Source organism: Harpia harpyja, chromosome 11 (assembly GCF_026419915.1).
Source record: "Harpia harpyja isolate bHarHar1 chromosome 11, bHarHar1 primary haplotype, whole genome shotgun sequence".
NCBI classification, from domain to species: domain Eukaryota; kingdom Metazoa; phylum Chordata; class Aves; order Accipitriformes; family Accipitridae; genus Harpia; species Harpia harpyja.
Window position 1 is genome coordinate 293373 of NC_068950.1, and position 19738 is coordinate 313110.

The window sequence follows — 19738 nt, forward strand, 5'->3', positions numbered from 1 at the left end:
ACACAAACTGCAGGGTCTGCTCCTCAGGCAGCAGGTTTAGGACCGAAGTTTGCATCCAGAACAGAATTTTCCGTGGCTTGGAGACGGGAGATTTGTTTGGGGCCAGTTGCAGGTGGATTCCCTTGCCTTTGCCTTCCCTCATGCTCAGCAAAGGCAGCGTTGACATAAAGCAAAACAAACCCCTGTGTAAACAAATGCTGTTCTCCCACTTGGGGAAGGATGTGAAAATGAGCCGCATCTGATGGCACTCCCTGCATTGCCAGCACGGTTCAGCTCCTGCAATGTTGCATCAGGTTTAAGAACCTGTAAGAAACTGGAGCGGTGGCTTCATTAACAGCAAAGCTTCCCCTTCCCCCTAACACCATGTAATAAAGATGCAGCGCCAGGAGCCAGAGGAACTATCTTTACTGGGTGGTAGGCCAATGCTCTCCGACGCAAGAGAGCTGCGAAAGGCAAGAAGCCTCATCACACAGCGAGACCCGGCACTGTCCAGGGCTCCTGTGACCTGGCGCCAGGGACCGCAGGCACCGAGGTTTGCCCTGCAAACCTCTGCCAGACCTCAGTCCGAGTCACCCCGGTCCAGGGTAAACCCGAGGCCTCCGCGACGAGCTGCTGCGTTGGCTCAGCCGGCGGCACCCCAGGCCCCGCGGGGCAGCGCTCCGCACCTCGGCTGCGGCTGGCGTTGAGCCTGGGGTCCCGCCTGGGCACCGGCGGTGAAGAGGGGCCCGGGGAAAGCGGGGTGACACCCGACGGGCCGCAGCACCGGGAAGCTACGGGACGCCGAGCAGCCACGGCAGGACTGCAACGGCCAGGGCTTGGGGAGGAGACGCTGGTGGGCGAAAGGCCCGCCCGGCCCCGGCCCCGTCGCGCCCGACAGCGGGGCCTCGGCCCGGCGCGCCGGCCCGGGTCCCCGCTCGGCTCCCGCGGCCCGGGCGGGCCCCGGGCCGCCCGCAAGCCCGCAGCCCGGCCCGGCCCGGTGCCCGCGGCCGCCGGCGCCGCGCGGCGGGGGCGGGGACCGGCGGGGGCGGGGGCGGCCGTGGGCCCGCCCGGCCCGGGGAGGCGGCGGCGGCGGCAGGTGGTGCCGAGCAGCCGCAGGACGGAGCCGGAGCCGCAGCCGCCATTAGACAATAGGCGCCGGCGGCAGGGCGGCGGGAGCGGCGCGGGGCGAGCGGCGCGGCCGGGGCGGGGCGGCCGCGGGGCCGGGGCGGCCGGGCCCGGCGCGGACAAAGGCGGCGGCGGCGCGGGGAGCCGCGGCGGGCGCGGGAGCGGGCGGCGGCACCGGGCCGCTCCGTGCGGGGGCCGAGCCGCAGCCTGACATGATGTTTCCACAAAGCCGGCACTCGGTACGACGCGGCCGGGCGCGGGAGCCCGGCGCGGCCGGGGCGGCGGCGGCGGGGCCGCGGGGCGGGGCCGGGCACCGGGGGGCGGCGGGGGCCGCGGGGCCGGCCCGGCCCGGCCCGGCGAGGGGGGCCGCTCGGCCTCCCTGTGGCGGCCCCGCCGGGGCCGAGGTGACCGAGCGCCTCCCGCCGCCGTGCAGCGAGAGGGCGGGTGTCTCCCCGCCCCGCAGCCCCGGCGGCCGCCGGTGGGCGGCGGGGCTGGAGGCAGCGCCCGGGGAAGGGCCCGGGCGCCAGCGGCCCCACGGGTGACCTTGGGCGCGTCCCGGGCCTGAGCGCGCCGGTCCTCGGGGTGCCCGGCCGGCTCTTGCTGGGGCTCAGCCCCCCGGTGTGAGGCGCGGCTTCCCGGCCCTGCCCGGGGCGGCGGGACCAGGGCGGGCTCGGGGCTGCTGCGCGGGTGGGACGGGCAGGCTGCCTGCCCTGGCGCCCAGCGCTGTCTCCTGTTGTTCAAGGGCTCCTCTCACCTGCCGCAGCAGCTGAAGTTCACGACCTCCGACTCCTGCGACCGCATCAAGGACGAGTTCCAGCTCCTGCAGGCCCAGTACCACAGGTACGTGCTCCCGTGCGCCGCCGGGCCCGGCCCGGGTCTGCCCCACGGCCTCCGCGGGGCTGGCACGCGGCAGCACGACACGCAAGAATCGCTCTGGTTCTCCTGCTTCATTGCTTCGCTGCACGGACCGAGCGGGAATGCCAAGGCGGAGACCCGGTCACGTAGCTTTGGTCACCTTTGGCTAGAGGAGGACCTAAGGCAGGGGATTGGTTGCATCCGCTTGGGAGCCTGGAGAGGAGAACGTATGTCTTCCCTCTCTAGCCAAGGTCTTTACTCTGAGCACTGCTCGGCCAGGACCGCGCGGAGGCTTGCCAGGCCTCCCGCGTCTTGCTGGGAGTTTTCCTCGGTTCTTCTCGCTGGCTGCCATTCTTGGACGGCGAATGCTGCAGGGAGCACTTAAATCCAAAAGCTTCCGCTTTTCTGCGGGTGTGTGTGGAAACACTGCTGCTGACCTGAAAGCTGGCTTGTGATGATCTGTTGCTTTGCATGTGCGCGTGTCTGAAATAAACTTGAAGCTCTTGGGTTAAATCGACTGGGTGATGCCCTCTGCCACGGCCCAGCAGGCTCCAAGGCGGCTGGTTGTGGCAAGGGCCTTGGTGCCATGCAGCTGCGACTTCCCTGCCTGTCTTCCCCCAGCCTGGGCTCTGCTGGGCAGCCAGGTCACAGGTTTGCGGTGGTGTCCTTCTGGCAGGAGCAGGCAGAAAAACTGCTGGAAAATGGCTATTTCCTGGTGTCCCCATGTCTCTGGGCAGTGCCAGCGAGGGAGTAGGGGAACCCAAGAAACATGCCAGTTGGAAGGGAGGCTATCCCCCTACCCCACCCCACTCCACCCCCTTGGACTTAATCTGTTCGAGAAGAAGCAGGTTTTGTGTAGGTGAAGCTGTTTCTTGTTTGAAACATAAAACCGTAGCACATGCTGGCTGCAGTTGCTCGGCTGGTGAGTTGGAGTCTCATAAAACACTGGGAGCAGCGGCACTTTCTCTGAAGGGTGTGAAGAACCTAGGGGAGAGAAAAAAATCCTTTCTTCTGGAGGGATGTGCTGCACTTGGGCCTCCCCCCCCACCTTCCAGAAATGGATCTGGCTTTGGTTTAGAAGTTATATCGGAACATCTCTTGAATGCTGCAGGCAGGCCTGTGCTAGAAGCCATCCCCAGCTGCCAGCGATCAGTTGAGGAAAGGCAAACCCCTCCCTGGGCAGCCACCTCTGCTTCTGCCCAGCTTTCTGCTTCCTGCCGAAAGGATTTGCCTGGGGGGGGTCGGCGTCCAGCTGGTGGATAGCCTTGTACTGCTTCTCCTGAATGTGTGTTGGTGGGACTCCAGCTGGGAAGGTGGGAGCAGGCTCTGTTGCGGTCACTGCTGTGCAGCATGCTGTGGCCCAGCTCTGACTGCCCCTTGGAGTCTGAATGGTGGTGTCCGAGAAGCCAGCCTGGCCAGGATGGGGCCGTGCAGGAAGCAGCTGCTCTGTGGCGATCAACTCTCTCACCTCCTGTTTGTGGTTTTCTTACTGTTTTCTGGCTTTTCAGCTTGAAGTTGGAATGTGACAAACTAGCCAGTGAGAAATCGGAGATGCAGCGTCACTACGTCATGGTAAGGACCGGCCCCAGCAGCCGAGAGCATGTGGGTGGCGCGGGTGGGGACTCCAGTGGTGAGCAGGTGCCTGTGCCTGAGTTTTGCCTGGCAGGGAGCCTTCACCCCGTGGAGCGGCGGGCCTCCAGGCAAGGCTGGCATTGGCTTTTCTGAAAATGGGGCTTTTCTATATTTTGTGTTGTCTGCATGCAGTGGATTGTTGAAGTGCGGGGAAGCAGCAGAGAACTGTTGGACGTAGAAAACTGATGGGCCCAGTGGCTGACTGCTTGATGGGTGGTGATGGGGTCCTTGGCCTTGCCACTGACTGGCTGCTTGACCTTACTCCCTGTGCCCTGGGGGAAGTGACAGCTCTTATGCACCCCAGAAGGAGCTGCAAGGTGCTGGTGTGCAGGCGTCTGGGGACTCACGGAGAGTCATGGCTGGTGAAAGACAAAGCAGTGCTCTGAGCAGTCGTGAAGCTGGGAAACCCCACAAGCCTGGTGGGAGTTGGAAGCAGAAACCAGCTGCTGCGCAAGAGCTAAACCCTCTGCGCCTTCTCGTGACCCTGGCAGCCTTGCAGAGCTGTGGTGCTAAGTGCTAGCACGTCTCACCAGTGCGTGTGTCCCAGCAAATCCCAGGGCAGTGCCTGGTAAAGGCATGAGACATGATGTCACATGCGGGCAGCAGGGTTAGTCGTAACTCTCTAAAGAGAAATCTGCCAGGAAACAGCCATGTTCTTGTAGGCAGGGTGATGGTTTGCCTGCCAGGTAATGCTTCTGTCTTCCCACGTGTGGAAGAGCCCTTGTAGCAGACGGGAGGGGTGCCAGGCAAAGCTGTGGTCTGTTCCTTTCCTATCAGGGAGTTAACAGGAGGTTGTGATACTGTCCATGAAGATGAGCTGGTGCCTGCTTACCAGCTGCTGCACCTGCCCTGGAAGGAAGAGATAAGATGTAGAAATTAATACAGCAGCTCTGTATTAGGGCAGAGTTAGGACTTTAGAACCAGAAATAAGGGAGCTGGCCCCTCCATCCATCCTCCTGTACTGCCCGTATGTCCAGACTCTGAGACTGTGGGGAGCAAGGCATGCTTGGGGCTGGGGACAAGAAGAGGTCACAGCTTTCCTTGTATATTAATGAGGAAGCCTGCCACATTCACACTGATAAATGATTGCTTCCTGGGTCTTGCAGCCTGCATAGAGACTCTCATCTCCAGGTGTGGCTGATATATGTTTTTTTTTTTTTTTTTACCTTAATGCTGATGGTCACCAGAATTGATCCAGGTTACCATCAGCAGGTTGGCGGCAGAGGGGAAGGGTTATTGCTTGTTGTACAGCATTTGAGGCTTTGCAGGCGCAGCAGCTCCTGCCTTGTCTGCATGGCTGAGCTGGAGTCGCACAGAGCTGCTGTTGCTCCCCACCACAGCAAGTCACGGGAAGCAAAGAGGAGGGTTTCTGTGAATGTGCAAAGCTGCTACAGCTGCTCTGATTTTTTGAATAAGTCACAATTAGCAGCTTGGGAGTCAGGCTCCTGCTTCCTGCTCAGTCTTCAGAATGCAAAGAAGCCTCGAGAGCCAGCAGCAGTGTTAGAGCAGACTGAGATCATGGCAATACCAAGCTGGGTGCTTCTCAGACTTGTGGCATTGGTACCAAAACGCCAGTGATCTTCTCCTTGAATTAGATGAGCGCAGATGTGGATTTTTCTTTCCCTTTGGAAGAATCAGGATTGCAGCCTGCAAGCTGAGGGAGGGAATTTCTAAACTCTCAAACATCAGCCTTAAAACCGCTTCTTCCAGGGGTCAAGAATTGGCTTCTCCTGACCGTAGATTGCTCTGTAGCTGCCTGTTGCTGCTGGGGGGGGGGGGGGGGGGGGAGGGTGGTTCTGGGTGGTTTTTTTGGTGTGGTTTTTTCCACATAGCTTCTTCCCAAACAGCTGGAGCTGTGTGCAGCTGAATGTGTTACTTGCTAGATGAAGCCCAGTTGTGATCTCTTCCATTTGCTGCTGAAGCAGCCGTGTGGGCTTTAGGATATTGGCTAGGCAAAGCTTGTAGAATTAGGCTGCCTCTCTTTTGGCTGTGGATATGGAAGTCTGTGGAGCCCTGAGCCTTTTTCCAGGTTTGAAGCAGCATCACTCACTCTCATCTTGATGCAGACTGCTGAAAGCTGTCTGTGAGGGGTGTTGCATGGGGCCCTGTCAGCAAGTTCCCAGGTCTCCATTGGCAGCAGTGTGAGGCTGGAGCAGGGTGGGTAGGGAGCGTCCGGGCTCGGTGGTTCTGCCTTAGACCTGGAGGGGGTCTCTGTGTTTGCCTCCTGCTGTCTTTGTTTCCTAGGGCTGGCCTCTTCTCTCCTTCCATCCTTGCCCAGCCTTTGTAGAAGACCTTGCTAGGAAAGCAGTAGTAGTTCCCAGCACTGCTGTATGGAGCCACTTTACCTGGTGGGGACTTGACTTACAATTTCTTTTGTTCTCTTCTCTCCTGCTCTACAGTATTACGAGATGTCCTACGGGCTGAATATTGAAATGCACAAACAGGTAGGGGGAAGGCATTTCCAAGTACTCTAATTCCTGGGGAGGGTGGGTTGTCTGCTGTGCTTTGCCCTCTGTCACTTCAGTGGTATTTCAGGAACAAGAAATGCCATGAACCTGTAAAATGTCAGAGCTGCCTTCGAAATGCAGGGACTCCCCCCACCTCTCAGGATCGCAGTGCCCAGACTGAGGGCTCCCACCCTGGGCTGCAGGCATGCTCTAGTTCTCCCCAGGGCCTGAACAGGTATTTAAGCACTGGACACTGGCAGGGTCTGGAGCTGCGGCTCAGAGTTGGTCAGCAGACGCAAACCCAGGGTGGAGGGCAGGAGATGACCCTGGGTCCCTCCCACCCTCCTCCCAGGCCCCGGGTGGGTTCCTGGCCCTGCTTCCTTCCCCAGTGCCTAGGAAGGCTTGTTGTGATCACCCCAACATGAAAAACACCTTTGGCTTCCCCCAGGCTCTTGCTGCAGTTGGGCCAGAGAGCACTTCTCTTGGGCTGTCATTATGTAACATGATGGCAGACCTTCTAAGAAAGCCTCCTTCTGATGGAGACAGTGCTGCAGCCTGGATAAGTTTGTTCATTACCCTCACTGGTGGTTAAGTTGTTAATTATCCCCAGTGGCTAATTACCTGTTCTGTTAACAACATGAGCCTCCTCTGAGCCTGACTATCTGGATTCAGCTTCAAGTCACAAAGTTGTCTGTGTGTCGTGGCTCAGTTATAAGCTGCTTAGCACAATTCTGCTCCCCACAAAGGCACTTGATGCCTCTGATCCCATCGCCCTTGTTGGTAAGCCCACGAGACTGGCTTCCCTGGGAAAACCTGCATCTTGGTAAAGGATCTGAGCCATGAATCCTCACTGCTGTCCTGTCAACTGTCTCCCAGCCTAGTCTGCTCCCCTGTGGTGCTGGTGGGGCCCTCCTGGCTGGTTTTGGTGCATGCCTAAACCCTTTGGCTCTGTATTTCTTTTGACTCCATTGGAAAGTGATTTGCAAAGGGCTGGTAGCTTTACTCTTTCCCAGGAGAAAGCATTTAACACCCCAAAATTTGCCACCTGCTTGTATGAGACTAATGAAGAAGCTGCCCAGTCCCTGTGGTCTCCCTGAATAGCCCCAGTCCTGCAGCTCGGCTGTGGGGAGGCTGGCAATGGCAAACGCTTGCCTTTGGGAAGGGGAGTCCGAGGAGGTTGAGCAGCCAGTCTCCAGGGCAGAGTGGGGGGGTCTCGGTGGAGGCAGCATGTGTGTCTGTGTCCACATGGCAAATGTAATTCAACGCATCCCCACCTGGGTCTATAATAAGTTTCCTCTCTGGTTGCTCCCAATTCGTTAAATGAATATTGGAGATGGAAAGAATATTGAAATCGTGCTCTTTGCAGTCAGCAGCATTCATGCATTTAACTATGTAGGGAGGGGCCTTGGGAGTGAGGTGACCCCACCATGGCACCAGGATGCTGCCAGCATCTTTCTGGCGGGAGTTTGTTTTCTTGGGGCCGTTCGGGGAGTCGGGCCCTACCTGGGGAGGGGGAAGGTGGAGCAGCCAGTGCTGAGGATGGTCAGTCCCAAGCTGCCTGATGCCTTTCCTCTCTGTTCTTCCCACCTTCTAGGCTGAAATCGTCAAGAGGCTAAATGGGATTTGTGCACAGGTTCTGCCCTACCTTTCACAAGAGGTGAGTCCCCCGGCTTGGCCTTGGCTCTGGGGCGCATTGGCAGAGGGGAGCGGAGGCCCCCGTCCTGCTGTGGGACAGCAAGGTGCTGCGGCCCTCCCATATGGGCAGCTCCGTGCTCCTGGCCTGGGAAACCTCGTTGCTTGCTCTGAGCCCCTGTGCAGGGACAAGGGCTTCCAGACCGGTTTGGCCTGGAGGCCTCTGAGCAGCCCCCCAGGCACTGTGCGGTGGCTAATGTGCCTGTCTGTCCCCTTTGTTGGTGGCTGTGGACAAAGATGGGCTCTGTTCTCTCCTGCCTGTGATTTCTGAGTCATTGGCCACTTCTGCATGGGTGGTAGGAGCTTTGGGTGGCTAATTGGGGGAGGAGGGTGTTTAAAAAAAAAAAAAACAAAAAAAACCAAAAACCAAAACCCTCCATATGGCTCCTCCTTGAGATCTGGTTCCTCTGCCTCATTAATTAATGCAGCTGATGGGCTCCTCCCACTCCCCTGAGAAACTGATTGGGAGTGCCTGGGAGTTGCTGCTCGAGGCAGGAGGAAGATGAAGCACCTCTAGTGCCATATCTGTCCATCTCCCCATACAACCCTACAGAGGCTAAACTCCACTGCTGTTCTTGTGGCTTTTCTTATTGGTCAGGACTAGCTGTGGGATGGAGGCTGTGTTTCTTGGTCTGGGTTAGCTGTGGGGTTGGGGGACAGGCTGTGTTTTTCCCGCCCACCTGTTCTCAGGGAAGACAAAGTGGCTTGCTGATCAGATCAGAGCTGCCTAATAACTAAGCCACAACTAAACCTTTTGCATCTTAATGCAACCCCTTCCCCCTCCCCAACCCTGTCCCGCTGCCAAAATGGAAAGAAAAATCTACTTGCTGGAGTGCAATGGACAGGCCTGGTGTTCAGAGACCTTGTGCTCTCAGAGCAAGTACAGTTGTCCTTTATTTTTTAAAGTTTGTGATGCAGCTGTTTTTCCTGTTTGTGTTTGGAGCAGCTGTGCTGGGCTCTTCTACAGCAGCGTCTTCCAGCTGCTGCAGTTGGGACCCGGGATGTGTCCCAAGGAGCGGGGAGCTTCCCAAGAGCTTCTGATTTTAGGGCTTGTTTTGTTCGTTAGGGGGACTTGCTTTGTGTCAGTTCTGGGTAGAGGAGGGGAGGCAGGGTGGGAGGCATTGCCCACCTTAGAGCCCTTCTGGCCAAGGATCGCTGAGCCTGTGCAGAGCGGGACAAGGATGGGAGTAAGAGGGGACCTGCTTAACCCCGTGGTGAGGAACTGGAACGAGGCAAGCATGCCTCCTTCCCTGCTTCTCACTACCGTGGGCCTCAGTGGTGTAAGGTCCTTGTCACAAATGAAGTGCGTGCAGGTGTCTCCAGCTATGGGGTTAACCAGCCTGCCTCTGTGCCCTGCCATCTCAGTGCTAGCAGCTGAGATAATGTACATGTGAGTGTGTCAGACCCAGCAGGGCTGGGTCCATGTTCTCCTTCCCTGTGATACTAGAAATGACCCTGAATTCCTCTGTTCTCTCTACACCAGCATCAGCAGCAAGTCCTGGGAGCCATTGAACGAGCCAAGCAGGTTACAGCACCAGAACTGAACTCCATCATCCGTGTACGTGATGCATGTTTAGTTTGGGTTCAGAGGGATGGGAATCCGTGCCTTTGGCCTTTGAGACAGAGCTGGGCAGGGGAATCATATCCTGGGGATGTGCCCCGCGTGCTGGGAGCTGGCTGTTCTATGCGCAGTGCTGTAGCCCTGCTGGGATGAGGCTGTGAGTGCTGGGCTGGCCCTGCTGGCATGGGGCTGGTTTTGTCCAGACTTGTTATGATATGGGCATGGGTTTGCAGGGGAGCACGGATTCCTGCTCCGTCCCAGCAGGGTGCAAGGAGAGGAGCTTTGGTTTTGAGCAGGAACCGCAGCAGCTCCTTGACGTGAAAACACCATCTGTTCTTGGTCAAGGTTGGGAGGGCTTTAACCGCATCCTTGGAGCATGCCAGAGTCTGAGGCCAGATGTCCTGTGGGCTAGGGGCTGTGTGTCGTGCTGGGGACATGCTGTTGAGTCTTCTCTTGAGGCTGTCGCAGCCCAAGGACTCCAGAATGTTTTGGTGGTTTGTTTTGTTCCCCCCCGTCCCGAGGCTGCAGTGCTCTCCAGGACCTCGAGGTCCCTGGTTTAAGCTTGGCTGCTGGCACAGTCTGTCTGGACAGCCCAGGCCCTTGGGTTGGGGTCCAAGTGCGCTCAAAATGACAATAGCCCTCTCCTGTCTTCCTGTCTGTCCATCATTCTCTACAGCAGCAGCTTCAAGCTCACCAGCTGTCGCAGCTCCAAGCCCTCGCTCTGCCTCTGACTCCACTCCCCGTGGGCCTCCAGCCCCCATCCCTCCCTGCTGTCAGTGCCGGCACCGGGCTCCTCTCGCTCTCAGCCTTGGGCTCGCAGGCTCACCTCTCCAAGGAGGACAAGAACGGCCACGACGGGGATGCCCACCAAGATGATGACGGGGAGAAATCGGATTAGAGTGACTGGGAGGCCGGGGGTAGGGGACTGTTTGGGGGGTGGGGGGGGGCGGGTTAATGCAAGATGCAGTATCTCTCTAGTTGCTGCGCAGCAGAATCGCGGGGGCTTGTGTTTGGTGGCAGCTTGCCAGGCCTCTTCCCATGGGCAGCAGTGCCTGGGGGATGCCCCTACCACCATCCCAGCGGATGGGCTGCTCCGCAGCAATGCAAGCGCCATAGCAGTAACTGTGTGGCCGATCGTGCTCTCCCTGTGCCCAGCCTGGCTTCCCCGTCCCCGGTCCTGCTCTGTCACAGAGCCGAGCCAGAGCCTGGCTTGGGCTGCTCTGGGGCTGCGTGCCCCCCCCGGCTGTCCCAGCTCCTCGGTGCCACGTGACTCCCCTCTGCCCGCCGCTCCCCCCTTGGTATTTAAAGATGCCCCTTGATCCTAACGGTTTCTGCACAACTCCCTGCTGGGATCCCTGCCCCGAAACCATCTCCTCCCTCCCCAAGCGCTCTTGATCTCGTTGCATTGCCCTGGCCCTGCCCTCCCTGCGCCCCTCCTGCACTAATACCAGGCCGGCACCTTGCTGTTCTGCATGTATCTGTTCTTAACCAGTCCCGCGGCACCGCGGCAGTACGACACGCTCCGGCTGCCGGGGTTTCTCCTCGGCTGCTCCTTGGCCTTGGGCTGGAGGGGGAGCCTCTGCCACCTGCTCCCCTTCGGCATAGCACCCGGCTTTGGGGGGCTCGGGCAGCTGGGCAGAGGGGCAGACAGACTGAGAGCCTTTCCTGGTCCTCCCCCTTCCCGCGCCCCCGTGTAGAGGATACAGCAGCTTTCTCTGTTCTTATCTCCGTGCGCTAGCGTGTCTTCTAAAAAAACAAAAATGGAACAAAAAAAGAATAAAATTAAATAATAATCTGGTGTTTGTATATAGTCCTTTAGAAAGATCTTGTTTTGCTTTTTGTGTTTAATCACTTGACCTATAATAAGAGGAACTGAAAATGCTGTATCAAGGACGTACAAGCTGTGCCTTTCAAATAAAGAAATAAGAAGGTTGGTTAAAACTGTGACTTGCTGCCTGCTTTCTTGCCGCCTTTGGGATGACTTTAAAATACTTTCCTCCCTCTCCTGCCCCCCCACCCCCTGTGATAGGGGAATCGGTTGGGGAGAACAGGTAGCTTTGCTGGCTAATGTTGGACCCTGCCTCAGTTTCCCCATGTGCTGTCACAGCTCCCAGCAGGCTGTGGGAGATGTCTGGAAGAGCTGCCCTCCCTCCTCCAGGTGAGCGTGTCCCAGACTAGTCCCCACCTTACCTGGTGTGATGCGGTGCCTTTCCTGGGGGGGGGCCCTTCTCCCCCTCTCTCTGGAGGTTTCTCTGTGAGCCAGGAGGAGCGGGGTTAACATTGGCACCTCTGGTTCTGGCTTCTCTCCTGCTCTTGTCTCCACAGCTGCTGGCAGAATGAGGACGGTCCTCATTGCCCGCATCCTGCTCTGGGATGCTATCCCTCCCACAGGCATCCTGGCAGAGCGTTGTGCCTATGCTGGAGCTTTGGCTGGAGTCTGCTGGAGCCAGGGCAAGGAGGATCCCCAGGCAAAGCCAAAACAAACTGGAAAGTGGGTGGTGGCGAACGGGATCTGGGAGCTCTCCAGATAAAAAGCAGGGAGGTTTGGAGGGAAGTGCCACCAAGGGCTATCGGCTCTCTGCTGCAGCAGGAGCGGCGTGGTTTGGTAATGCATTGGAATGGTCCCTGTGGGCTGCCGCAGGTCTGCTCTGCACGTGCATAATTCATTTTTCCTGTGGGTGCAGAGGATAAGCTACTTCTGTGGCACTCAGCCCCTCTGGAAAATCTGGCCTGTGTTGCCCTGGGGCTGAGATTGCTGTAATGGAATTGGCTCTCAATAATTAGAGCTGTCCTCTGGCTTCAGAGCCTGCTCTGCCCTGATAACATCTTCCCCTCTGTATCTCCCAGGCCAGCTGGAGTGGGAAAACTTCCTTCCCCTGCGAAGGAAGCAGTGTTGGGGGGGCTGTGTCTCGGTGCCCCCAGCTGCCCACTGAGGTCCAAGGACTGTGGTGGTGCAGATGGGGGCCCTGGTGAAGGCCAGAAGGGGAGCAGTGGCCACTGTGCCTCTGTCCTGCTGGCGCTGGGCAAAGATGAGGCTGAACGCCTGAGGGTGAGTTTTGATGGGGTTTGCTGAACCGGCTTAGGCCTGGGACCAGGTCTGGCTCCAGAGTGGCGGCACTTCGGGCTGGGGCTGTGTCTGCTGCAGTGGGTCCAAGGTGGGAGAGGCTTGAGGAAAGGTGCATGGTGCTGCATGAAAGCCCGCCGGGGCTGCGGCTCTGCTCGGCCCCTTCCCCAGTGCTGCTTCTGATGGGTTTCTTCAGGTGCAGACCAGCCTGCTGCAAAGAGGGGATGGAAGGACTGGTGTGTGGCTCGGTCCCGTGTCCCACTGTCCTGGGAGTGCCGGCCAGGCCTGGCACAACCGCGCGGTGGCTTTGGATGGGTTACAGAGCCTGTGAGCAGCGCGAGGGCCTGACAATGCTGCCGTTATCTGCCTGTGATGCCTCGCCAGCATGATCCGGGGGATGGCTGGGGCAGGGCTCCCAGCACAGGCTTGCAAGGGACAGGGGGGTCTGTGGAGGAGCACGGCTCCAGTGGTGGTCGTCTTTGAACTCTGGCTGCTGGCTGGGACTCTGCAGGGCTGCCTGAGGGTCTCAGCCCTGTCCCCCGCCAAACCGGGCACCCTGTGCAGGGCCCGATGCTCCTGATGCAGCCATTGCCTGTGCTCTGGGAAGCAGCCATCGCCGCCAGCTCCTTGGCCGTGGCGGGGCAGATCCAGAGCACAGCCCGTGGCGAGAGCAGAGCTGCTGCTGTGTGGCAGGGGCTGGCCTGACCTCAGCACCCTTGGTGGGGCTGGAGCACCGGGCGGACGGGTCCAATGCCTGCCCCCCCCCTCCCTGGCACTGCACAGGGGCTCCCGGTCAGGAGCTGGCTGAAACGCTACCGATAGCTGCAGTCTGACCCCATGGTCTTGCAGCTGCTCTGAGGGCCTCGCTGACGCTGAGCGAGCAGGTTTCTGATGTGAAAGGCCAACACAGCTTCGGGCTGGGGCTGCTGCGATGCGACAGTTGCTAAAACCATCTCTGCTCTATAAGTGCTGCTGAAAACCCCGCTGGGAGCGTGCTGGCTGTGGGGAGGGCTGGAGCTTTTCAAGCGCTTTCACCTCGAGGTCACTGGTTCAAACTCAGCCTGGGGGTAGGGAGCACCATAAGTGGATGTTATTCCTGATGGATGTGCAAGGGAGGAGGATTTAGGAGAAATTGGTCTGGGGTGTTTTCAGGCTGGCGATTTCAGAGGAACAGACGTCCCTGTTGTTAGAGCTAATTAGCAGCCTCCGTTCAGTGGGCAAGGGGTCGAACAAACCATGAGGCTGCTGGCTGAGCATCCTCAGCTGCCAGCAGGCTGGGGCCGGGGAGCTGCTCCTGACTGGGCTGTGGATATCTCCTTGCTCCCTGCCGGAGACTGACCCACTGTAAAGTATAAAGACAGAGCTTTTGCGCTCTCCAAATCCCCTGCACCTCCCAGCAGATGCTGAGTGGAACCTCGTGCTCCAGTCCTGCTTCCCTTGATGACCCATTCCTGAAGCGTGCTAGCTTCGCTCCCAAAGCATTTCTCTGGGAGGTGGGAGGCACCCCGTTATCCCATCCCACAGATGAGCAGTGCTGCACTTCCCCATGCTTCCAGCCTGGCTCTGTTTGCAACTGCTGCATTTGCTTCTGGATCTCTGAAGGGAGTCATTTCATAGGGCACCTTACCAGATTTGGGCTCAAATCTAACTGCATACCAAAATCTGCAAATCTAACCCATACCAGCATCAAAAAAAGGGTTAAAAATACCTCCCTCATGACTCCCCCAGTAGCTGCAGACTTGAGGAAACAGCTTCTCTCCTTCCAAACAGGCTGCTCTGCCTTGTAATCTCTCTCATGACGAGAGCCATGAGCTCCTCTCCTGCCTTGGCAGAAGAGGCTCAATGCTCATGAGAAGCAGGTGACGTGGGGCCTCCAAAGCTCTGCTGATCAGGGATGGTTTAAGACTGGCTCCTGGAAGAGAAACCCCTTCTCTTTATGCATGAGAGGTTGTGATACAAGAATGGGAGAGGGACACAGGCAGACAGGCTGAGAACCAGCTCTCCTGGCACCAGAATCCTTGGAAAAACTTGGCAAAGCCCTGGCTCATTAAAAGGGGATAGAGAGCACCTAGTGACAGCCACTGTCCCGCTGTCCAAAGGGCTTCGGCTGTGGCAGATGGGGAGCTGGCCGAGTCCAGAGGGCAGGACCCCATCCATCAGCGCCCCATGCCCTGACCACAGAGCAGCACAGCATTTAGCGTAGGTTTGACATCGATTCCTGCTTGCAGCTGCTAGGGGCTTGGCAAAACTCTGATATCTCGCATCTCTTCCCCGCCCCCCCCCCTTCCACCTGCCTGTCGCTGGACGGGTCATAAAATGGCATCTTTCCTCCTTGATGAGGTGAGCAGGTGAAGGAGATTTCCACACCTGTTTGACTCTCCGTCCATCCCCTTCAGCTTTTTCCCCATAGGACAGATCCCTGTCGCCTCGGTGGCAGCAGCGGGAATCGCCTCCACCACATCCCCCTCCCGCTCCCACCCTCCTCATTTTTCAGCGCAGCTTTGCTTGAAACAATGGCACAGCCTGCAAGCCAGGAATGCTTTGCAGTGTGGTGGAGCAGGGCCTCCTTCCCAATTCATCACTAATGCAGGAACGCCAAGCCCTTCCTGGCTGCACTGAGCACAAGATAAAAGCTAAAAGAGGCATCAATAATTAAAAACCACTCAGAGCCGGTAAGTGCAAACAGGAGCCAACATACAGATCGAAGGCAGCGCCAGAGCTGAGAGTCTGTCAGCTGTTGGGTTGCTCTAAGGGCTCCCACATCTCTTTTGCAGGCGTCCCCCGGGGTCCACAGCCCCATGGTCACGAGGTGATCCTGGCACAGTGGGAGGGCAGCAGTGCAGGGGCTGCGGGCAGGAGCACACCGGCTCTGCAACATGCAGGGGGGCCCCTGCCCGGGCATGGCAGGAGAACCCCCCCAGCTCCCCTGGCTCCTGCGTGCGGTTTGCCTTGCAGACACTCTGGGAACACGTGGCTTTAAAGACCAGGCGACAGCACTGGGGCCCAGGGATGGGGACCTGTGGTTTGGTCCCAGGAGCGTGGCACAGGGTGCTGGAGAACCTTGATTTCTAGTACAGCATTGGCCCAGCTCTTGCTGACTTGCTGCCAGTCCCTTCCCTCAGTTTCCCTTCTCATCTCATGTTCATTCCAGGACAGACTCCAGCCAGGATAAGGCCCCTGTTTGTGCCAGCTGCTGCTATAAATGCCCAGGGAAATTCACGTTGTCTGAGGGTGCCAGGAACCCAGCTCTGCCAAGTTCAAGCCTCCTCATTCGAGTATGCAAGTGAGAAGCTGAAAATGGGATGGTTTGGAAATACCATGGTCATCTTCGGTCCCTGCTTCCACACACCCGGCAAACCGGCCGATTGAGTCCCAGGAGGGAAAAATCTGAATCTTCTAAATCTGGTGCCCCCAGTTCTGCTCCCCACCACCCCATAACAGCCCTACTGACCCAGAAACCTTGCATTCAAACCCAAAATGCCAAAAAATCCCAGCCCAGGCTGAGCTTGCCCATGTGCTTAAAGTCAACAGGCCCTGAACCTGCGTGGACCCAAAGAGGCAGGTGCAGGGAGCCAGTCTGCAAAGAACGGGGCATTCCCGGCTGCCACGAGGAGACTGAGGCCATGCTGGGTCCCAGCCGTGCCCCCTGCTCCCTTCCCAGCCCCGGCTGTCTCCTGCCAGGCCAGCAAATACACCTGCAAAGGTGGACACGTGGTGGCTTTGCACTATCAGAGCAGCCTCCTTGGGTGTGAGATGGTTGCACATGGCTCTTCCCCCACTGACCTGCCCGCTGCCTGCATTTGGAAGGGATGGAGCTGAGCAGAGCAGGCAGGAGAAGCAGCACCCAGGAGGGTTTCAGATCAGGCACTGGAGCAGAGACTCTGTGTGTGCAGGCTTCAGCTGCCCCAAGAGTGGCGAGCCCTGGTCACACATAGGCAGCTCTGAGAAACATGATGGTCTCTGCCCTTGACCATCCACTCTGGAGATGTGCTGGGTACAGGAGGCTGCACAAAGGAGGCATGTGGGGAGAGACATGACAACCCATGGGACACAGCCGGTACTACCCTTCCTGGCAAGGGCAGGAGGCTGCGTGTTCCTGTGCCCCAGGCTGGTGTTTAGGGAGGGAGCTGAAAGGTAAAATCGTTGGGGTAATTCCAGCAGCAGCAATCTGTTTTGCTTGGATCTGGGTTCAAATGGAGCTCCTGAGTATCCCAAAGCCTGGGCTTGTTTGGTTTCTCCACTGGTTATAAACAGAAGGGCTGTTTACAGCACTTGCCTCTCGATCCTGGCGTGGATTTCAAACGCCCTCATCCTTTGGGGCTCTTCCAAGCGCTGCTGCTACCAGGCACAAGTGTGTGGCTGCCACAGGGAGCAGCTGGGCCCCCGGCTGAGCATCCTGCAGCAGGCGGCAGCAGCCGGGTCTCAGACTGGCTTTGCTGGCTGCTGTGAGCTGCATCCTCTGCCCTGCACCTCGTGTCTGGGCACCCGGAGGGAGGAGTGTGACCAGCTCCCTTTCCTGGTACATCCAGAGGCCTGTGGGTGCAAAGGGTTAACTGCGGTTGTTTTCTTCCCAGGCCAAGAGCATGCTGAAGCAAATTAATCTCTGGGTTACAGGCTGTCCTGCTCCAGGGCCCACGTCAATCATTAATGCAGGGTGATGAAGACATGTGTGACATCCATCATCCTAGAGCTGCCTGTTCCAGGTTTACCTGTGTCGCTCTCCAAGACAGGAGAGCAGAGAAACTGCCTAAGGAAAACCAGCAATTTTTGGTAAGGAGTTTTGAAAAAATGCTGCAAAACATCTTCTCAGCCTCGCCTTCCCTTGAAACACGATCTGAAATGTTTCCAGCTTTTGAAAAAACACTTGCCTTAAATAAAAAAAAAACCAAAACACACAACTCCCCCAGTAAGGCAACAAACCAAAAATAAATTCTCTAAAACCTTACATTTGGATTAAAATACATATATTCATATGTGCAGATATGACATACACACACATGTATACATGCATACACGAAAGGAAGGTTTTTTTCAAGGGCTTTGGAGCTGAGGTGTTGGGCTACTGGCCATCCCATCTGCAGCACTGGATCTGCCAGTGAACGCCCACAGCTGGGGAAGGCAGAGGGGAAAGCACAGAGGCTGGGGCTGGACAGGGGCCGGCCGCTCGTTCGGGCACCGTTTGGGGCTGGGGGGCCCCTGAGCCCTGCCAGCCTGTCCACTGCCACGGGAAGGCCCCTAGTCCCGGCCAGGGCACCGCGGGGAGGGGGCAGTGGCAGCAGGCAGCCCTGGGATGGTGCAGGGCAGGGAGAGGAGGGAGAGCCTCTGGTTCCCACCACCTTGCCCCCACCCTAGCCGCTGCCAGCATGCAGCAAGTAAATAATGCAATTAATAAAAGATTAGGATGAAATGTGAGGCATTAAATATTTAACCTTGTGCCTGCCTGTGCCGTGCCCAGGTGCAGTCGGTTCCTGCAATATTTAAGGCCTGCTCCCCACTCTCCCGTTACCACCCTCAAATGTGGTGGCTTCACGGCAGGCTGCAGCTGGAGGGTCGTGGGGGACAGGGCCAGGGCCCCTCGGTGGGGCGGGAGGGGCTCTCGGGGCAGGGCGCTTGGCCGCAGATCAACGGGCCTGCCCCGCGGGGCTGGGGGCCGGTGCCCGCAGCTGCCCCTGTGCCGTGGCCTGGCCGGGGGCTCGGGCTGGCGGCGGCAAGCTGGGCTGGGGCGGGTGGGTCAGGATCCCGGCCGCGGCCCCACCGGGGGAAGGCCGGGGCGGGGGGGGTCGCGATGCTGGCGAGGGGCGGGGGCGGCCCCCGCTCCCCCCGGGGCCGGGATCGGCTCCCAGCTCCGCCTTTCTTTGTGCCTGCCCCTGCTGCGGAGGGGGCACCGAGCCCAGCGCTTCGCTTCCCCCCCCCCCGCCCCGGGTTAACGGCACGGCGGCACCCCGAGAACCGCGCGGTGGGCTCGCAGCGGCGGCGGCGGGTGCGGAGCTGCTGCGGCCGGGGCGGCCCGGCCCGGCCCCCGCTGCCGCCGCAGCCGCTCTCCGGGAGCCACCGGCAGCCTTCCGCGGCAGAGCCGAGCGCCCCGGCCCTGGGGCCGCTCGGGGGTTTCCTTCCTCCTCCGCGGCGCCGGGGTTTCCCCCCCCCCTCCCCGCTCCTCCCCCGGCGCTACCGGCCGCGGCAGCCCCAGGGCCCGCAGGGAGGCCGAGGCCGGCGGCTGCGGCGGCTCCGGGCCCGTTCGGGGCCGCGGTCCCCCCCGACCCCCGCGCCCGCGGAGCGCGGCCCTGGGCTCCGCCGCCCCACGTTACTTTGAGTGGCAGCCGGCGGCCGCCGCAAGGCTTGGTGGGCCGCGTAGTCCGCCCGCCCGGGCCGCCCGCGGCGGGAGCCCCGGCGGCTCTGGGCCGAGCCCGCCCGAGAGGCGGAGAGGGGCGGGCGCTGCCTCCCCGGGCCCCCGGCGGGCAGCGGGTGGGACGGGCCGGCCCCGGGCGGCCGCCGCCGCGCACGGCGCAGCGAATGGCGAACTACAACTCCCAGCGTGCCGCGCGGCGCCTCCGCTGGGGCCGCGGCGGCCCTGTCGTTTCTCATTGGCTTTCCCGGTATGTGGCGTCACGAACCCATGTGGGAACGGTGCAGGGCGATTGGCTGGCGCTCCCGCATCGGCAGCCAATGGCAGATGCGCCCACCGCCACTGCGGGCCGTGAGGCTGGTTAAGGTGGAGCGGGGTCGAGCGCGTTCTCGGCGGGGTTGCGCGGCCCCGGGGCCTCTTCCGTCCCGTTCCGTCCCCACGCCGGCGGGGTAGCGCGGCCGGCCCGCCCGTCCGGTGCTCCCCGCCGCCCTGGGCAGGCGAGGGGCCGGTTCCCCTGGCGTTGCGCTCCCTGCCCAGCCCCCGCCGGGCGAGCACGGCCGCAGCGTGGCGGTCCGGCCCGGCCGTGAGCCGGCGTCCCTTCGCCCCGCAGTCCCTGGAGGTCCCCGGCTCGGCCGGGCGCTGCCGGGCCGCCTTCGTTTGTGATTTCCGTGCCCCCGCGCTGCCCCGCCGGCGGCGGGTGTCGTGTCCGCCCTGAGCGGAGCTGGTGGTGGCTGCGCTCCCGGGGCACACGGATGCTGCAGGGCGTGGGGACGCTCCCGGCCCCGGGGGCCGGTGTCGGCGCGGCTCCGCTCCCGACTCAGCCCCCGACTCAGCCCGGCTCCAGGGCAGGGGCCCCGCGGAGCCGCAGCGCCTGCGGGTGGGGCCGGGCTGGGGGAACGTGCGGGAGAGGGGTCCCGGGGCGGCAAGCGGGACTCCGGCGGGTGCGAAGGGCTGGGGCAGCGGTGTCGGCGGACGTCCTCCCGCGCGGTTCCGTTCAGCCCCGGAGCAGCGGCTCCAGGGCCGGCCCCTCCCCACGACCG

General features: G+C 60.0%; 1 protein-coding gene across 2 annotated transcripts; it reads left to right on the top strand.

The window, feature by feature from the left end:
• Positions 1 to 1173: 1173 nt before the first annotated feature.
• On the top strand, positions 1174 to 11232 carry TLE5 (TLE family member 5, transcriptional modulator). 2 transcript variants are annotated; one of them, XM_052801717.1, is made up of 7 exons: positions 1174 to 1343; positions 1847 to 1944; positions 3468 to 3531; positions 5991 to 6035; positions 7633 to 7695; positions 9214 to 9288; positions 9971 to 11232. In XM_052801717.1, exons 1-7 carry the CDS (start codon positions 1317 to 1319, stop codon positions 10187 to 10189), a joined length of 591 nt encoding a protein of 196 aa, XP_052657677.1. In that variant the 5' UTR covers positions 1174 to 1316; the 3' UTR covers positions 10190 to 11232. The 2 variants fall into 2 exon arrangements, with proteins under 2 accessions (XP_052657677.1, XP_052657676.1); XM_052801716.1 differs by having other exon boundaries at positions 1177 to 1343; positions 9968 to 11232.
• The last annotated feature ends 8506 nt before the right edge of the window (positions 11233 to 19738 follow it).